This window comes from Acomys minous, assembly GCF_964271855.1.
Source record: "Acomys minous genome assembly, chromosome: 3".
In the NCBI taxonomy this organism is placed as follows: domain Eukaryota; kingdom Metazoa; phylum Chordata; class Mammalia; order Rodentia; family Muridae; genus Acomys; species Acomys minous.
Genome location: NC_140485.1, coordinates 79641581 through 79658658, shown reverse-complemented (window position 1 = coordinate 79658658; position 17078 = coordinate 79641581). Strand labels below are relative to the sequence as shown.

The 17078-nt window shown below is 40.9% G+C and overlaps 1 protein-coding gene across 13 annotated transcripts in view; it reads right to left on the bottom strand.

Moving 5' to 3' along the window:
• The window catches only part of NCOA6 (nuclear receptor coactivator 6), an 82013-nt gene that overhangs the window by 46829 nt on the left and 18106 nt on the right, over nt 1-17078 (bottom strand). For all 13 annotated transcript variants that reach the window (XM_084775755.1, XM_084775756.1, XM_084775752.1 and 10 more), the window contains 3 exons: nt 10007-10108; nt 7524-7803; nt 3684-3839 (listed from right to left, as the gene is read on the bottom strand). In XM_084775755.1, coding sequence (XP_084631881.1) covers nt 3684-3839; nt 7524-7758 — 391 coding nt within the window. In that variant the 5' untranslated portion in view covers nt 7759-7803; nt 10007-10108. The remainder of the gene's footprint in view (nt 1-3683; nt 3840-7523; nt 7804-10006; nt 10109-17078) is intronic.

Here is a 17078-nt window from a genome sequence, read left to right as displayed (position 1 = left end):
TAGTGTGTGAGAACATGCCTGTTATGCCAGCACCTTAGCGGTGGGGGGAAGATTAGAAGGTCAAGGTTGTATTCGGCTATATAAGGCGTTTGAGGCCTATGGCTACACAAGATCCTATCTCAAACAAAAAGGAAAACACCAAGCAACAAAAGGATCCCTACAGGTTTCTGGTAGAGAAGTCATATGATGATAAGTAAAGAAGTCTCTTCTAACTACCTCTGAAACTCAAAGAACAGCATTTCAACAGGTTTTTAAAAAATCTTTAATTTGTTCATTTTACATCCTAATTGTAGCCTCCTCCCTTGTCTCCTCCAGGCCCCACCCTCCTTTCCTCAGCCTCTCTCCCCCTACTAGGCCTCAGATAGGGGAAGTCCTCCTCCCCATCATCTGACCCCAGCCTATCAAGTCTCATCTGGACTGCCTGCATCCTCTTCCTCTGTGGCCTGGCAAGGCGCCCCATGCAGGGAGAAGTGATCAACAAGTGGGCACCATAGTCTATGTCAGAAGTAGTCCCTACTCCCCATATTATGGGACTCAAAGGATACTGTACTGCCTATCAACAACATCTGAGCAGGGAATCTAGGTCCTCACATGCACGGTGCTTGGTTGGGGCTTCAGTCTCTGGAGCACCCTCCTCTGCCTGAATTTGTTGGCTCCGTTGGTCTCCTTGTGGAGCTCCTGTCCCCTCCAGGTCCTTCTATCCCCCAACTCTTTCCTAAGACTCCCTACAATCCACCTCAAAGTTTGGCTGTGAGTCTCAGCATCTGCTTTGACCCCCCACTGGGTGGAGTCTTTCAGAGCACCTCTATGGTGGGCTCCCATCCTTTAAACAGGTTTTTAATGGGCCACGTTGAGAATTGGATCCAGGACTTCGTACATGGTAAGCGTGTGCATTACATCTTCTGTACTTTTTCTTACAAGATTTATTTTATGTAAGACTTTTGCCTCCAGATAAGTCTGTGTACCACATGTGTGCAGTACCTAAAGAAGGCCGAAGAGGGCCCTGGGACTCCTGGAAGTCGAGTTATGGGTTGTGAGCCACTATGTGGACGCTGGAAACTGAACCCAGGTCTTCTCAAGAGCAGCAAGTGTTCTTACCTCCTGGGCCATCTCAAAATTTTATCTCATTTGAGTTTCATCCAGTAGGTAATATCACTAGGATTATTACATTAAACAGACTCTAAGAAGCCGGGTACGATGGCACACGCCTTTAATCCCAGCACTCAGGAGGCAGAGGCAGGTGGATCTCTGTGAGTTCCAGGCCAGCCTGGTCTGCAAAGAGTCCAGGACAGCCAGGGCTGTTACACAGAAAAACCCTGTCTCAAAAAACCATGAAAAAAGAAAGAGATTCTAAGAAAACGTAAATCTTACTTGGTTTAATGAAAAACAGCTGCTGAGCCAGGTGGTGATAGTACACGCCTTTAGTGCCAGCACTCAGGAGGCAGAGGCTGGTGGATCTCTGTGAGTTTGAGGAGAGCCTGGTCTACAGAGCTAGTTCTAGGGCAGCCGAGGCTACACAGAGACCTTGTCTTGAAAAAAGAAAGAAGAAGGAAAAACAACTTCTGAAACATGTTTCAGAGTGCTTCTTGCCCATATTCACAATTTGGACTACCATAGTACCTTCCAAAAAAGACACTTCCATCTTGTGGACAGTTTAAAAATTCTCCACTGGCAGGAGACTAGGGAGATAGCTTAGTTGGTAAAGTGTAAAGTGATTGCTCAGGACCTAAATTTGATTCTTAGTAACCATTTCAAAACGCCTGGAGTGGTACATGGACCACAACTGTAATCCTAACACAGGGGAGGAAGAGACAGGAGGATCACCGGAGTTCAATGGCCAGCCAAGCTGGCCTAATTGGCAAGTCCTAGGTCCAAGTAAAAGGCTTTGTCCCAAAACACAAGGTAGGGCTAGTGAGATGGCTCAGAGAGTAAAGGCATTTGCTTCTAAGCCTAGTGATTTGAATTTGAGCTCTAGGACTTACATGGTAAAGCAAAATAATTGGATCCTCTAGGTTATCTTCTGACCCCTATACACACACACACACACACACACACACACACACACAATATAAAAATATTTTTAAAAAGGAGAAATTATATTGCATATTTGCCCATAGTTGATGTTTATATCAACTATAAATGTGATTCACATCAGCGTGGTGTGGTAGCGTATGCAATCCCAGCATTCAGGAGGCAGAGGCAGGTGGATCTCGGAGTTTGAGGTCAGCCTCAACTACAACTACAAAGTGAGTCCAGGACAGCCAAGGCTACACAGAGAAATCCTATCTCAAAAACAAACAAACAAAAACCAAAGAAAAAATTAATTCACATCACAGAGTTGTCCTTATTAAGACCATGGGCTCATCTGAGTACATAACAGCAAGGAGCATATTTTATTTGTAATGATATACCAGCTGGTAAAGCAAAGTGATGCTATTATATCCTCCTTTTGCTTTCACACAACATTTTTCTAAAGAGACTAACATGGACCAGACCGATCCCCTTCCTCCTAGCACTTATTCACAGAGCGTGGAGGGATAAACAGTAACCAGACAGCCGCTCTAAGGGAGGTGTGAGATGAATGCTCTGCATGAAAGGGACTTTTCTTACAGCACAGCAAGAGCCTGAGTCAGCAGAGACTTAAGGCTGAAAGGACGACCTTGAAGAATGGAAGGATATGGACAGTACTCCACACACAGAAGGCGGCTGCAAAAGATGTGTGGTAGAAGGGACAACTGTGTGCTCAAAGAACCAAATAAAAGTGACCTTTCCCAGTCTGTTGTAGAACCTTGTGTGGCCTGTGGCCTTGGTCCGCTGAGATGCTTCTAAGCTTTCTAAGAATGCCTGGGTCCCCATGAAACCCTATTATACCCAGGTTTACCAGGAAATTAGGGTAGGAAGGGAGTTAATGACCCTCATCCTTTATAAAGTCAGGCATGCACCTGGCCTGCACCTGCCGATGGCCATCATTAATCACTCCCTGAGTCCACTCAAGATGAATCACGTCAGCTAAGCCTAAGCAAACTGTGTTAAATGGACACGGAACATCACAGTATACTTGCCAAACTACCATTTACAAAATGGCATTAATAAATGTATGTGAGGGGGAAAAAAGTACCAATGAAAACTAAAGACCCAGAAAACAGAGAGCTAGGGAGGGAAATTAACTAGCCTAAGACTTCAGACTGTGCAAGCCATGAGGTCATGTGGAGAATGTGGCCTACATTCTGTGAGGCAGCAGCAAGCATCACAAGAGCTTTAAGCTTAGCTGGATGCTATGTATGCATTAGACTGAGCATATTTTTACATTTAGAGGGTCACTCCAGCAATAAACACTTAACAAAAGACTGTTTAGGACTCCCTAATCTGCTAGATGAATAAAGGAAATAGTAAAGTTATAAAGGGAAGCCAATTAAAATGAGATTATGTTTCAAAAGACAAGTCACTTCCTGGCAGGGTATGAGTAAAACTCCAAGTCTGAGACTGAAGGCCAGCAGAGCCCAAGGGCAACACCCTCAACCCTCTTTATTCTACGGTTCTGCGACACGAAGTACAGAACACACAGCTGCTGCAGAGTCTCACACATAAGAGCAGAGGAGTGGGCAAGACTGCGACAGTATGTGTGGGGCACAACCATAACTGTGTCCGGCACAGACGGCAGGGCACACGGCAGGGCAATGCACCTTCAATCTGGACGGAGAGAATCCCCAGGTCCCGAAGCTGCTGGTTGTTGCTCTGAGCCAGGATTCGTAGCCGCTCCGCCGCTTCCCGGGGGATGTTGAATGTGACTCGCACGCTGTTCCAGGGCTCCACTTTCTGTACCTTTAGCTTGCTGGATTCTTGGTCATGAAGGAAAGAAAATAACATTATCAATTTTGTAGGCACTAGAGGATGTGCAACTAAAAAAACAAAACAAAAATTCCTATTTTAAGTAAGAGTCCACTAAAGACCAACAAACTGAGGGAGGAAAACATGCATTTGGCAAGTCAGCTTCCTTTAGGACAGAAAAACATTTGGCACTCTGCAATCTAAAACTGACAAACTCCTGGACATATTCTTAATATACAAAAGCTAACTTATTCTGGCGAAAGTGTGTGTCCACAAGCGAAGGACTGAAGTTATACCTGACATCACATACAAAGAGTAACCAAAAATGGAACAAACACTTAAATATAGACCTAAAACTCTTAGAAGAAAATGTATGACAAGTCTTCACCACTTTGGATTTGGCAGTGGTTTCTTGGATAGAGCAGCAAAGGGTCAGGCAACAAAAGAAAAAAAATACAAACACTGGACTTTTTTTTTTTCCCTGAGATATTGGTTGTCTGTGTAGCCTTGGCTATTCTGGAACTCACTCTGTATGTAAACCAAGCTGGCCTTGAACTCACAGAGATCAACCTGCCTCAGCCTCCAGACTGCTGGGATTAAAGGTGTATGCCTTTACTTTACACTGGACTTGCACTAAAAAGCATTCTCATGTGGTTAGATACCATATCACATTAAGATGGCTATTATAAAAATAAAATATAGCAAATGTTGGCAATGATAAAGGAAAATTGGGGAGCCCGGTGCGCTAATGACGGAATACACAAATGGTACAATCTCCTGAGAGAACTAAATGGTGAGAAGTTACGACATAGCAGGATATGGAAGGGTATGTCCACGTTTACAGCAGCATTATTCATAACAGCTAAGACATGGAAGTAATCCAAGTGCCCAGCAACAGATATTCTGTAGAATATTTGGCCTGAAATGGGAAGGAAATCCTATCATGTGCTATAACATGGACAAACACTGAGAATACTATGCTAAATGAGATAAGGCATAAAAATACATGATTTTGGTTATATGACATAGATATAGTCAAAATAAAGAAAGGAGGCTGGAAAGTTAGAGAGTTGGCTGCTCTTCCAGAGGATTGAGGTTCAGTTCCCAGCCCGCACATGGAAATCACAACTGGCTGTAGCTCTGGTTCCAGCAGATATGATGCCCTCTTCTGGCCTCCATGGCAATGCATGCATTTACATACATGCAGACAAAATAACTATACACATAAATAAATCTAATTTTTTAAATTAAAAAATCATAAAAAGTATAATGGTACTTACTAAGGGCTGGAATAGGGAGGCAATGAGACGTTATTATGTAATAGGTACAGATTTTAATTTTATAAGAAATGGCTGCTAGTGATTGTTGCATAATACAATTGTATAAGTGTCATTGAGCCATATATAAAAATGGCGAAGATCACAAATTCCACTGTATGTATTTTACAATTAAAGAATTAAAAAGTTAACTGAGGCAGTAATATTGCTTATAATTACATTTTACGGACAAGGAAGTAAATAAAAGTTATCTGGCAACTCCAGACAGATGTTATTAACTCAGATCAACTAAACAATTTATACTCTTTATTCAACACTCTCTCTCCCTCCCTCCCTCATTTCTTTTGAAACATGGCTTCTCTGTATAGTCTTGGCTGTCCTAGAACTCACTCTGTAGACCAAGCTAACCTCAAACTCAGAGATCCACTTGCCTCTGCCTCCTGACTGCTGAAATTAAAGTCATGCACTACTGCCAAAATTACATCTTTTAAATATTAATAAAATGGCCATATAGCACTAAGGGAGGCAGAGGCAGGTAGATCGCTGTGAGTTCAAGGCCAGCCTGGTCTAGGACAGCCAAGGCTACACAGAGAAAGCCAGTCTCAAAAAAAAAAAAAATAGAGAAAGAAAGAAAAGAAAAGAAAAAGAAAAGGCTATATATGTAATGGAATCTTTGGTTTCTTTGTAAACTCAGTTATGTTATGTAAATATGCTTTTTGTTTTAATTCCAAGTGTGGGGTTTTAGTTTGGGCTTTAGTTTGTCCACAGCTGGTAATTGTCTCAGTTTCAAAGCATGGTCTTTGCCAGCTGGGAACAGCCTGAAAGAGCAGAGAGAGAAGGTGTGGCATATGGAGGTGGCGTGCAGCAGTTTGGAGAAACCAGAGACCGGATTCTGGTGTGGCGGACAGAGAGAAAGGTTTCAACAGAGAGAAAGGTTTCAACGCAGTGGTTCGGAGGAGGCTGCTTGCTGCGTCTGCTGTTGAACGGAGACTGCTATTTCCCAAAAGAGCCCAACTGACCTAAACAGTTGGGGGAAGCAAAGGGGCCTGCACTCCCTCTGCTCACTAACATTCTTTCTCATTCCCAAGGTAAAGGGGTTGATGGAGGGAGGTAGAGGCTTCAATGCCCCAAATAAAGTAGAGTCAAAAATCAAGAATCAACACATGCAGGAATATGTTTTCTCAAAATCCAGACATCTAAGAAGAGAATTCCTTCCACTGAAGCCCCTTCCAGCTCTTAAACGATTTGATACTAAAGACTAATACAGAATTCACTTGCTGTAATGTAAAACAACCAAAAAACAGTGCTTGCTAAGGGATGGGATTAATATACTCACAAGATTTAAAAATGGTTAGACAACGTTTAGTAAAAGTTTTCTTATAGGTAAGGAAACTGAGGCCCAAAGAAAGGCTAAGTGATCTGTCCAGAAACCTATGGCTACCGGGTGAAATCAGAGAAGGCATTAGAACCTACTCCAAGTCTTACGCCTATTGCTTTTCCATGGCACTTGGAGACATGTCTCCAAACACTGAAAACCTTCGGGTCCTGGTTCCACAGGACAGATAGTGTGTTTATATGGTTTTAGTGCTACGTAGCTGCGTGCGTGTGATGGCAACGCAGTTACACTCTACTAGCAACTCTTACAACTAAGCAAGGCAGCCTACGCTTGTAGCCCCAGCATCAGGGTTGTGGGCGTAACTGTGCCAAAGGCAGCCTGGGCTCATTACTGCTTTAGAGAGAAAACGAAAGGCTTTAAAATTTCTATCATACCTGAGAATATCCATCAAAATGTTTTTGAATCAAAAATACAATCTGGGTTAGTGCGACGGCTCAGTGGGTAAAGCTACCTACCACTAAGTCTGATAACATGAATGTGATCCTTGGTTCCTACGTGGTGGAAAGACGTATGCACTATGGCACATACCCACCCCACAGGCAATAAAAACGTAATAAAGGCTATAACCTCAGTGTCGAGCAGTAAAACCTGACTTCTTTCTAAAACACAAACTAAAAAGTAAAGAAAATAGATCAGCAGTGGGGCGCACATCTTCCATTCCAGCACTCAGGAGGCAGAGGCGGGTGGGTCTCTGAGTTGGAGGCATGTCTGGACTACGAAGTGAGTTCCTGGTCAGCCAGGGCTACGCAGAGAAACCCAGTCTCGAAATACATACATACATACATACATACATACATACATACATACATACACACACACACACCTAACTAATTAACTCCTTAAAATAAAAAAGATGATGACAACAACAGACATGCTAATACGGAAGGGGCAACTCTTCAAATTCTACATTTGCACTTAAAATCAGACTTCCAATCTTGTAGAACTGACATAACCATGAAAGGAAAGGGCAAACAATTCCAAACAGCAACAAGAAGGAAGGAAGCCAAAATTAAGGCAATTACCCATGTGTAATAAGTTGGGCACGTTCTTTAATATTGTATCCAGTTTCCAGTTGAAGTCTTTGTCATCTATATTTCCTTTGAAGGCTACAAAAATTGTGGAATCCTCCAAAATACTATCACTTTTTGTGTCATCATCTTCTAGTCCAGAGTCAAACTCCATCTCTGAGTCTCCCATTGTTGATGAACACAAGGAAGTATAGATGTCTTCGAAGTTTGGAAGGTCATCTAAAACCATGATGTATTATTCCAGAAGTATATGCAAAGTAAACAGCAAGAAAACCTTCAAAAAGAAGAGGATGAAGAATATTATAGCATGCCATTATATACTCAATATATAATTTTTAACATACCATCATCTGTACTTCTGAAAAAGATCTAACTCGTTTACTACATAAAATTTTCTTTCATAATACTATATGATGCTTTTTTGGGTAAGATTAGAATATTGAGAGAAATATATGAAAGGTCACAGAAACATACAAGCTGAGTCCACATGTGCAGTCTCAGCAGGAAGGTCACAAGTTTGAGCCCACCATGGGCTGCAGAGCCAGAATCTTGTCTCAAACAACAGCATTAAGAAAATCTCTTATAAAATAACTATACTTACTGTCCAGCTACATTAAAAACTCTTAATAAACATTAGAAGTAAATAAAATGAATAAAGATTTTTAAAGCTAAAAATGCTGCTGCTTAGCAGAAAGGACAAAGACTCAAAACTGCCTAAAAAGCTTATTTATTTAGCAGCCATTTCAAAGCCATTTTCTTTCACTGAAAGAAAAATAACCTAGCCAGGCAGTGGTGGCGCACGCCTTTAATCCCAGCACTCGGGAGGCAGAGGCAGGTGGATCTCTGTGAGTTCGAGGCCAGCCTGATCTACAAAGTGAGTCCAGGACAGCCAGGGCTACACAGAGAAACCCTGTCTTGAAAAGAAAAGAGAAAGAAAGAAAAAATAACCTAATGATGTATGTCATGGTCTTAGTAAAACAAGAACAAGCCAAGCCAAAATTAGTATGTGGAAAACCATAACACAGACTGGTGAGACAGTTAAGCAGTAACTGTATTGCTTCTAAGCCTGTGAAACCAGGAGATGACTTTGCAGGTAGCTGTGATTTCTACCAAGCTTGACGATGAGTTTGATCTCTGAGATCGACATGGTGGAAGAAGAAAATCAAACTGCAAGTGGTTCTCTAACCTACACACACACACACACACACACACACACCCATCAAGCCCATTCACACAAACAAACAAACAATAAATAAATGTTTAAACTTTTTTTTCAAAAAAGAAAAGACAAAATAAATACTAGGACAGGTGTTAATGAAATGGAGTAAAACAAATATACAAAAGATTAATGAAACTAAGAGTTAGCTCTTTGATAAGATAACCAAAATAAATAGATATGAATTAAGAAAATTAGAAGGCTGGAGATGCACCTCAGTTGATAGAGTACTCGTCTGACATGCACAAAGGTCTAGATTGGGTCTCTAGCGCCACACAGACCAGGCGCGGTGATGCACACCTGTAATGCCAGCACACGGAAGTAGAAGCAGGAGGATCTCATAAGTCCAAGATCATATCTGGCTAAAAGGGAGTTTAAGACCAGCCTGGGATACAAGAGGCTTGGTCTCAAAAAAGATTATGTATGTATGTATGTATGTACGTACGTACATACTGACAGAGACTAAACAGGAAAAGCAGTGAGATTCAGAGGATCATTAGGGAATATTATGAAAACTTCCCGTAAATTGTAAACTCTAGAAGAAATGGGTACTTTTCTCAATACACGAATTACCAAAATTGAATGAAGAGGATATAATCTTTAAAAAAAAAAAAAAAAAAGCTGACATACAGTGAGGGCTGGTGAGATAGACGGCTCAGAGAGTAAAGGCACTTGCAGCCAGGCCTGGTTACCTAAATGCCCAGACACTCCATGGAGGAAAGGGAGAGCATGTTATGTCCTGACCTCTCTACCCCCGGGCGGCACATACACATACAAACAGAAGTAAGATGTAGAGCTGGAGAGGTGGCTCAGCAGCCAGGTGATGCCCTCCTCTGGGTTCCATGGACATCCTAAACCACACATGCCAACAAAACCAAACCAGTAGGTTCTCTATATACTGACAATATGCTAGGAAACAAACCAGAGGAGAGCTGGCTCAGCAGTTAAGCACTGACCCGAGCCCAGGTTCAATTCCCAGAACCTACATGGAGGCTTTCAACCATCTGTAAGACTAGCATAGAGGGTTAGAATAAATGATACCTGTCCAGTTATTGAGCCTAAAGCCTATTAATAAATTAATAAATAAATATATTAATAAATATAATAAGTCTCTGTGTGATTTATTTGGGAGCTAGACTAGGTGATTGGAAAAAGCCTCCTCCCAAATATAACTTATCTTTATAATACACAGTACATATAAAACAATGAAATTTAAAAAGGTGGACTTAAAAACAAAACTCTTACATAAAATTTCACTCACCAAAATGTCTTGATTTTTATCACTTGTCCAGGTCATCCTCTAAGTCCAAATAAGGTAGCATCCTTAGGACTTGTATATCAAAGTAGCAGCCAAATCAGAATTCTTTTAGGAAAGAAAGAAAGAACGAAAAAAAACAGTGAGAAAAATAGTAAAACCACAGTATTATAAAGAAATTAAATAAAAAATACAAACACTGTAAGGTAAAGTCAATATGGAAACTCTAGAGGTTATTAAATCAGTTTTCGTTAGCAGTCTTAGAACGTGGTCCATGTAGAATGTAGAAGCAAAACTCAGGAACCCAAACCAGCTTCGTGTAAGGACCACACAACTGCAAAGGCTGGCTTCCCATCCCTCTCCACAGCCCTAAACCTGCCATAGCTATTTGGGGATAAATGTTTTTCTTTTAAAGGTGTTTAACATTTTGTTTATTTGTATGCATGGGTGGTTTGCATGCATGTATATATGTGCATCACATGTGTGCCTGGTGCCTCTGGAGGCCAGAAGAGGGTGCTGGGTCCTTGGAACTGGAGTTGCAGATGGTTGTGAGCTGCCGTGTCAGTGCTGGGAGCCAACCCAGGGCCTCTGAAAAAGCAGCCAACTCTTAACAGCTGAGCATCTGTCCAGCCCCACAGAATATTTTCTATTCACATTAAATACAAAACTATCATCTTCTAACAGAATTTCAAATTTATTTTTAAACCCCATGAAGTATATTTTCTCTATTTTATTCACAATATCTTGTAGTTTTAATCAACATTTTAGTTTAAATTCTAAAGCATTCTTTATAGCAAACATACACGTTATACATGAAAAATTTATTATTTTGGCATGCTTCAGAAAAAAAATCCTATCTTAACAAGATAGTATCAGACTAGAACATCTTTAACTTGCTGTTATAATTTTGTTATTGCCACATACCGACTACAATCTTTGAAACATCTATTTAGTGTGTGCACACATGCATACATGAGTCACACTGTGCAGAAGTGAGAAGATAATTTGTGAGAATCAGCTTTTCTCTTCTACCATTCTGGGAGTTGAACTTCGGTCTTCAGGCTTGGTGGCCAAGCGTCCCTACCCTCAGAAACCATCTTGCTGGCTCAATATTGATTTTATAATCTCAAATTTTTAGCTGGATATATACCTGTAGTTAATAAGCAACAACAACAACAAAACTACTGCTTAGTTACCCTTTTAATCCAAGAAAATCATACTTTTAAAGTTAGGCCATAAGGAAAACTCTCAAGATATCTAGCACAACAATAGAATACTCAATACTCTAAGAAACAATGTACTAAAATGACTCATAATAAAACCAAGAGAGATCTTCCTGTCTCACAAGAACAGCAAAACCTACAGACTCAGAATAAGCAAAAATACCAAGCAGAAATGCAAAATTTCTAGAAAACTATAAATTTATACAACACATAGTAGCCCAAGAATACAGGCAAATTAATGAGGGAGAAAATTCATAGCCACAAAATATCTACATGAAGTGTGTGTGTGGGGGGGGGGGTAAATAAATAACTTAAACAGCTGACTCAAAGTTAGGGAAAAAGTTATTAGAATGAGCTAATGAACTAAAAGGGAGCAAAATGAATACATCAATTAAACAGAACTCAATTAGAAAACAGAAAATCACTTATGGGACATACATGCAATCAGCCCTTAGCAGACAGAGGAAAGAAGAGCACAATTAAAGCCATTCTGGGCTATATATCAAGACCCTTACTTAAACAACTAAGAGAAGGCCAGGCCCATTGGCTCAAGCTGGTAATCTCAGCACTTAGGAGGGAAGGGAACACTCAAGGCAGGAGGATCAGGAGTTCAAGGCCAGCCTTGAATCAAGAGAGTCTGGAGTCTGTATTACATGAGATACTATCTCAAGTAAGTAAAACAAAAAATTCCAAGAAAACAAAAGCAGACAGGTAAATAATTAAAAAAAAAAAAAAAAAGTAAGGCAGGTCGTCACTCTACAACCAAGTCTGACCTTGAATTCTCAGCAATTTCCCTGTCTCAGTTTCTCATGTGTGGTGATTATAGCATGCGCACTCATGCCTTTCCCCAACACCTTTACACCGGGAGAATTTTTTTTTAACAGTTAAATAGCTAGTTAATTTAAGAAAGTAAAGAAGGGGCTGGAGAGATGGCTCAAAGGTTAAGAGCGCGCTGTCTGTTCCTCCAGAGGTTCTGAGTTCAATTCCCAGCAACCACATGGTGGCTCATAACAATCTATAATGAAATATGGTGCCCTCTTCTGGTGGGCAGAATGCTGCATAAATTAATAAACCTTTTAAAAGAATAAAGTAAAGAAGGAAAACAATAAACCAGGCAGTAGAGGTACATGACTTGAGGCTAGCCTAGTCTACAGATGGAGTTCTAGGATAGCCAGGGCTAACACAGAGAAAAACCAATGCCCCTCCCCCAAAAAAAAGAAGAAAAAAGGAAAAAAAACAACAAACATCATGACAGAGCAACACAGAAAATTCAAAGGATTGCTAATACACTTTTTAAAAGGATTTCTTTAATTTTATACAGTCCTCTGCCAACAGGTAACACCTGCCGCCAGAAGAGGGCACCAGATCTCATTATAGATGGTCGTGAGCCACCATGTGGGTGCTGGGAATTGAACTCAGGACCTTTGGAAGAGCAGAGCTCTTAACCTCTGAGCCATCTCTCCAGCCCTTTGTTTTGTTTGAGACAGGTTTCTCTGTGTAGCCTTGGCTGCCCTCAAACTCAGAGATCCGCCTGCCTCTGCCTCCCAAGCACTAAGATTAAAGGCATGTGCCACAACGACAAGTTACAATATAAATATTTTTATGTTGGAAGCATAGCAAGAAGGTCCTTATGCCCAAAGATCTCCTGGGAAACTAGGATGCTAAGCACTCATTGGCTTTCCAATGAGAAAGATGTAAAACTTGTTCTTACATCCAGAAGGCTGGGAGTTGGAAGCGATTAAGCCATGGTCAACATTACCTGTTGGGTCATATCAAGATCCTACAACCAGGACCAGAGGTAGATAGTAACCTAAATGACCCTTATAGCTAGGGGCTCCCCAAGTTCCCACAACCAGGACAGAGATACCTAGTGGTCTAAATGACCCTTACATCATCTGCATAGCCAGAGGCTCTTCTAAGCTCCCACAACCAGGACCGGAGGTGGCTAACAGCCCAAACGCTCCATGCTATCTGTATGATGGAGACGGGACCAGACCCTTCCTAGTCAAGCTAGTGCGGGTAACCAACCTGTCTCTAGAAACCATCTTCTTTCAAAAAATGACATGTGCTTTGAGTTGAGTTTCAATGTAATTATGCTTCCTTGGGTACCAGAAATTATATTATGAAAGGAAAATTTTTTCCAAATTATACAGTCTTTAAAATGGAATAAGCCACCTAGCACCAGACTCCCCAGAAGTCTTCATCCAGGTTGATGAAGTCTATCTGAACCAATTTTTCATTCTCACCTCTTGACAGTTGTTTCCCTACTATGATGGCCTGCAAGGTCCTTCTTACCCCAAAGTACCATATACAAACTTAATTTAAAAAAAAAACAACACACAGTTATTTAAAGAACACAGAAGTCTTATGGCCTGAAGCTGTTTCAGAGTATACATGTATACATGGAAATTTTTTAAAACTACATGTATTATTTTGTATGCATGTGGCCATACTCATGCCACGGCACTCACAGGGAGATGAGAGGACAGCTTCAGGGCGTCAGTTTTCCGTGGTTCTGATGACTGAATGCAGGCAACCAGACTTGGTAGCAAGTACTTTTACTAAATGAGTGATTTGTACACAATATGTAGCTATAGATAATTTTTTATATTGTTTGGTCTTACGCCAATGTGTAAGATCTAAGTCAAATTTTACATAGACTTTGCCAGCACTTTAAAAGAATAATAATGCATCATGATTAAGTGAGTTCGTTGTTAGAATTCAAAACAAACTCAATATCAACAAACTGAGGGGAATGTTGTGTGATCATCTCCTTTAGTGTAACACACCCTGTCTCCAATACTGGGCACTGAACCCAGGGTTTTATACATGCATTTTATTTTGCCACTAAGTGATTTCCTTTGCCCTCTGCTTTTGTTTTTGTTTGTTTGTTTGTTTTTGTTTTTTGTTTTTGGAGGAGGGGGCAGATACTATAGGATAGCAATTTTTTTATTTAGAGACGAAGTCTCACTATGTGGCCCTGGCTGGCCTGGAACTCATTAGGTACACCACAGCCTGGCCTCAAATGAGCAGATCCACCTGCTTCTGCCACCTGAATGCTGGGATTAAAGGTGTGTCCCACCGTACTGGCCTAGGCTGGGCTAGAATGTGTAGCTCAGGCTGGCCTTGAAGTCTTGATCTGTAGCCTAAGCCTCCAGCACAACTTGATTGTATGCCACCTCACCTGGATGACTTAACCATTCATTTTTGGTACACACACATGCACACACACACACACATGCGCGCACACAGCTTTCTGTCTGTAACTCAGCAGCAGAGTGCATGCACATGTGAAGCAGCACATACATACACATCAATAGCTACAAGTCAGAGGTCTGCTTCATGGAGGAGGCTGGGGGTCTATCAGAGAGCACAGAAAGAATGTAAAACTAAAGAAGGCAACACACTTGTATTCTTGAAAGCCAAACAAACAAAAGAGAGATAAGAAAGTTTAGCAAAGCAGCACAAGGCAAAATTAATATACAAAAAACATAGCATGTATTACCCATATATTCATCACAGGTAGAGAAAGATCTCTCTTTTTGGGTTTTTTCGAGACAGGGTTTCTCTGTGTAGCCTTGGCTGTCCTGGACTCCCACTGCAGACCAAGCTGGCCTCGAACTCACAGTGATCCACCTGCCTCTGCCTTCCGAGTGCTGGGCTCACTCGCTGGACTAAGATCTCTTTTTTAAAACAGCAACAACAAAGTTAAAAACCTAAGCCTCATTGGCCTTCAGAGGGCCAGGTTCGGTCCCAAGCACTCAGAGTGGCTTGCGGCCGTCCATAACTCCAGCTCCAGGAGATCTGAAGGCCTCTTCTTCACACACACCATCAAAGAAGATACACACGCACACACAGCAAAGTATTTATATACATAAAATTTTTTCTTATATACTTAATGAAGGACAAAAAAAATTTAAAGGCGTGGATAAAATGATGCCTTCATGGTTAAAGATTATTATGTGTCAAATTGTCCTAATTTATAATTTTCTTTTTTTGAGACAGGGTTTCTGTAGTGTAACCTTGGTTGTGCTGGGCTTGCTTTGTCAACCAGCCTGGCCTCAAACTCACAGATATTGGCCTGCCTCTGCCTCCCAGAGTGTACAGCTCCTAACTTATAATTTAATAAGACAACCTGACTCAAAAGTTTATAGGAAAACTCTGAAAAATCAGATTATAGAAAGGGATTAGGATTAAGCCTTATCAGACTAAACTGTGTTACCAGGGGCTGCGGAGATGGCTCAGGGGGTGAGAGTGGTTGCTGTGCGAGCATGGGAATTGGACTCCAAACTCTTAGCACCATATAAAAAACTAGGCACGGCCTTGTGTGCACCTGTAGCTATAGCACTGTGGCTCCAAGTTCTAAGAGAGCTTTTCTCAAATCACTAAGGTGGAGGGTGACAGAGCAGGACAGCCAAAGTCCTCTCTGGCCTCTAGGAGAGAATGGTGCTGTGCTCTGCCTTCTACGTGGATATACAGCACCCACACACATCGTATTCTTAATACTTAAAACCACTATGAAAATTATATAAGTAGGTGAGAGATTAATAGAATTTTGGAATTTTACTATCTCATAATGGTGAAGAAAAATAATTTCCTTTTATGATATTGGGAAAAGGTAGCCATCTAGAAGAATAATAAAATTAGATTTCTCTTACTACACAAGGTAACTATGAACAGGCCTAAAACTTCAAATACAATAAATGAAATTCTACATTTTAATATTATAGAAGCACAGAAAAATACAACTTTCAAGAAGGAAAGGTTTTTCTAATGACTCCAAGTCTAAAGGCCTGTAAAGACTGATCAAAAATAAACAAATAGCTAGGCATGGTGGCACACATCTTTAATCCCAGCACAGGAGGCAAGGCAGTGGATCTCTGTGAATTCAAGGCCAGAAGGCTACATTTGAGAGACCCTGTCTTTAATAATAACAAAAACAACACACACACACACACACACACACACACACACACACGCACACACACTTCACTGAGATAGAGTTTGTATCTGTCTGCATAATAATGAAGCTGATTGGTGATGACACAGAGAAGTAGGTAACAAAACTATAGCTAAAGACACTAAAACTTCTGACATCTATAAGGCAGCTTGTTGTTGGGAATTCTAAGATATATATATATACATCTTATGTATGTACACACATACATACATACATACACACACATACACACTAGGGGGACAGGACAATAAGAAAGAAAGACCCCCACCTGCAATCATTATCACCAACAGAAAAGCAACCCTCAGGGCGGAGAGTGTTCTCTTAGCCTGAGCAAGGCCTTGAGTTCAAACCTCGGCACTACAACAAAAGCATAGCAAACAGTGGGGATGGGGAGGTGTATGCAGGCATGTAAATTACATGCACATGTGTTTATATATAAAATAAAAAGAGCAACAATTTGAACCAATTACTATGTCTAAAAATTGACACAGGCTATGATCAAAATTCAAGAACCCCATTGTAAAGACAAGTTTAAAGAACCCACTGAGCTTGTCTGTCAAATGATGCAGCTGCTTAGTGACGACAGAGAAGTGAGTAACAAAAATGGCTACAGGCACTAGACCTTCTGAGATCTATTTGGCATCTTGCTGTTGGGAATTCTAAGAGCATCAGAAAGGGTCAAATAATTTAATTTGGAGGTTTTGTCTATGCTTCTATTCCATTCCAAAATCATAAACAACTGAGAAATTCACCTCTTCATCCAGTTAACCTACATTAAAATAACATAACCCACATAACCTAGACGCCAACCTAGTTAACCAACATGCCAAATGCAGCTTTGCCAAAGTGAAATATTTTGTTGCACGCTTAGCTCAAGATAACTGCTTTTTTTTTA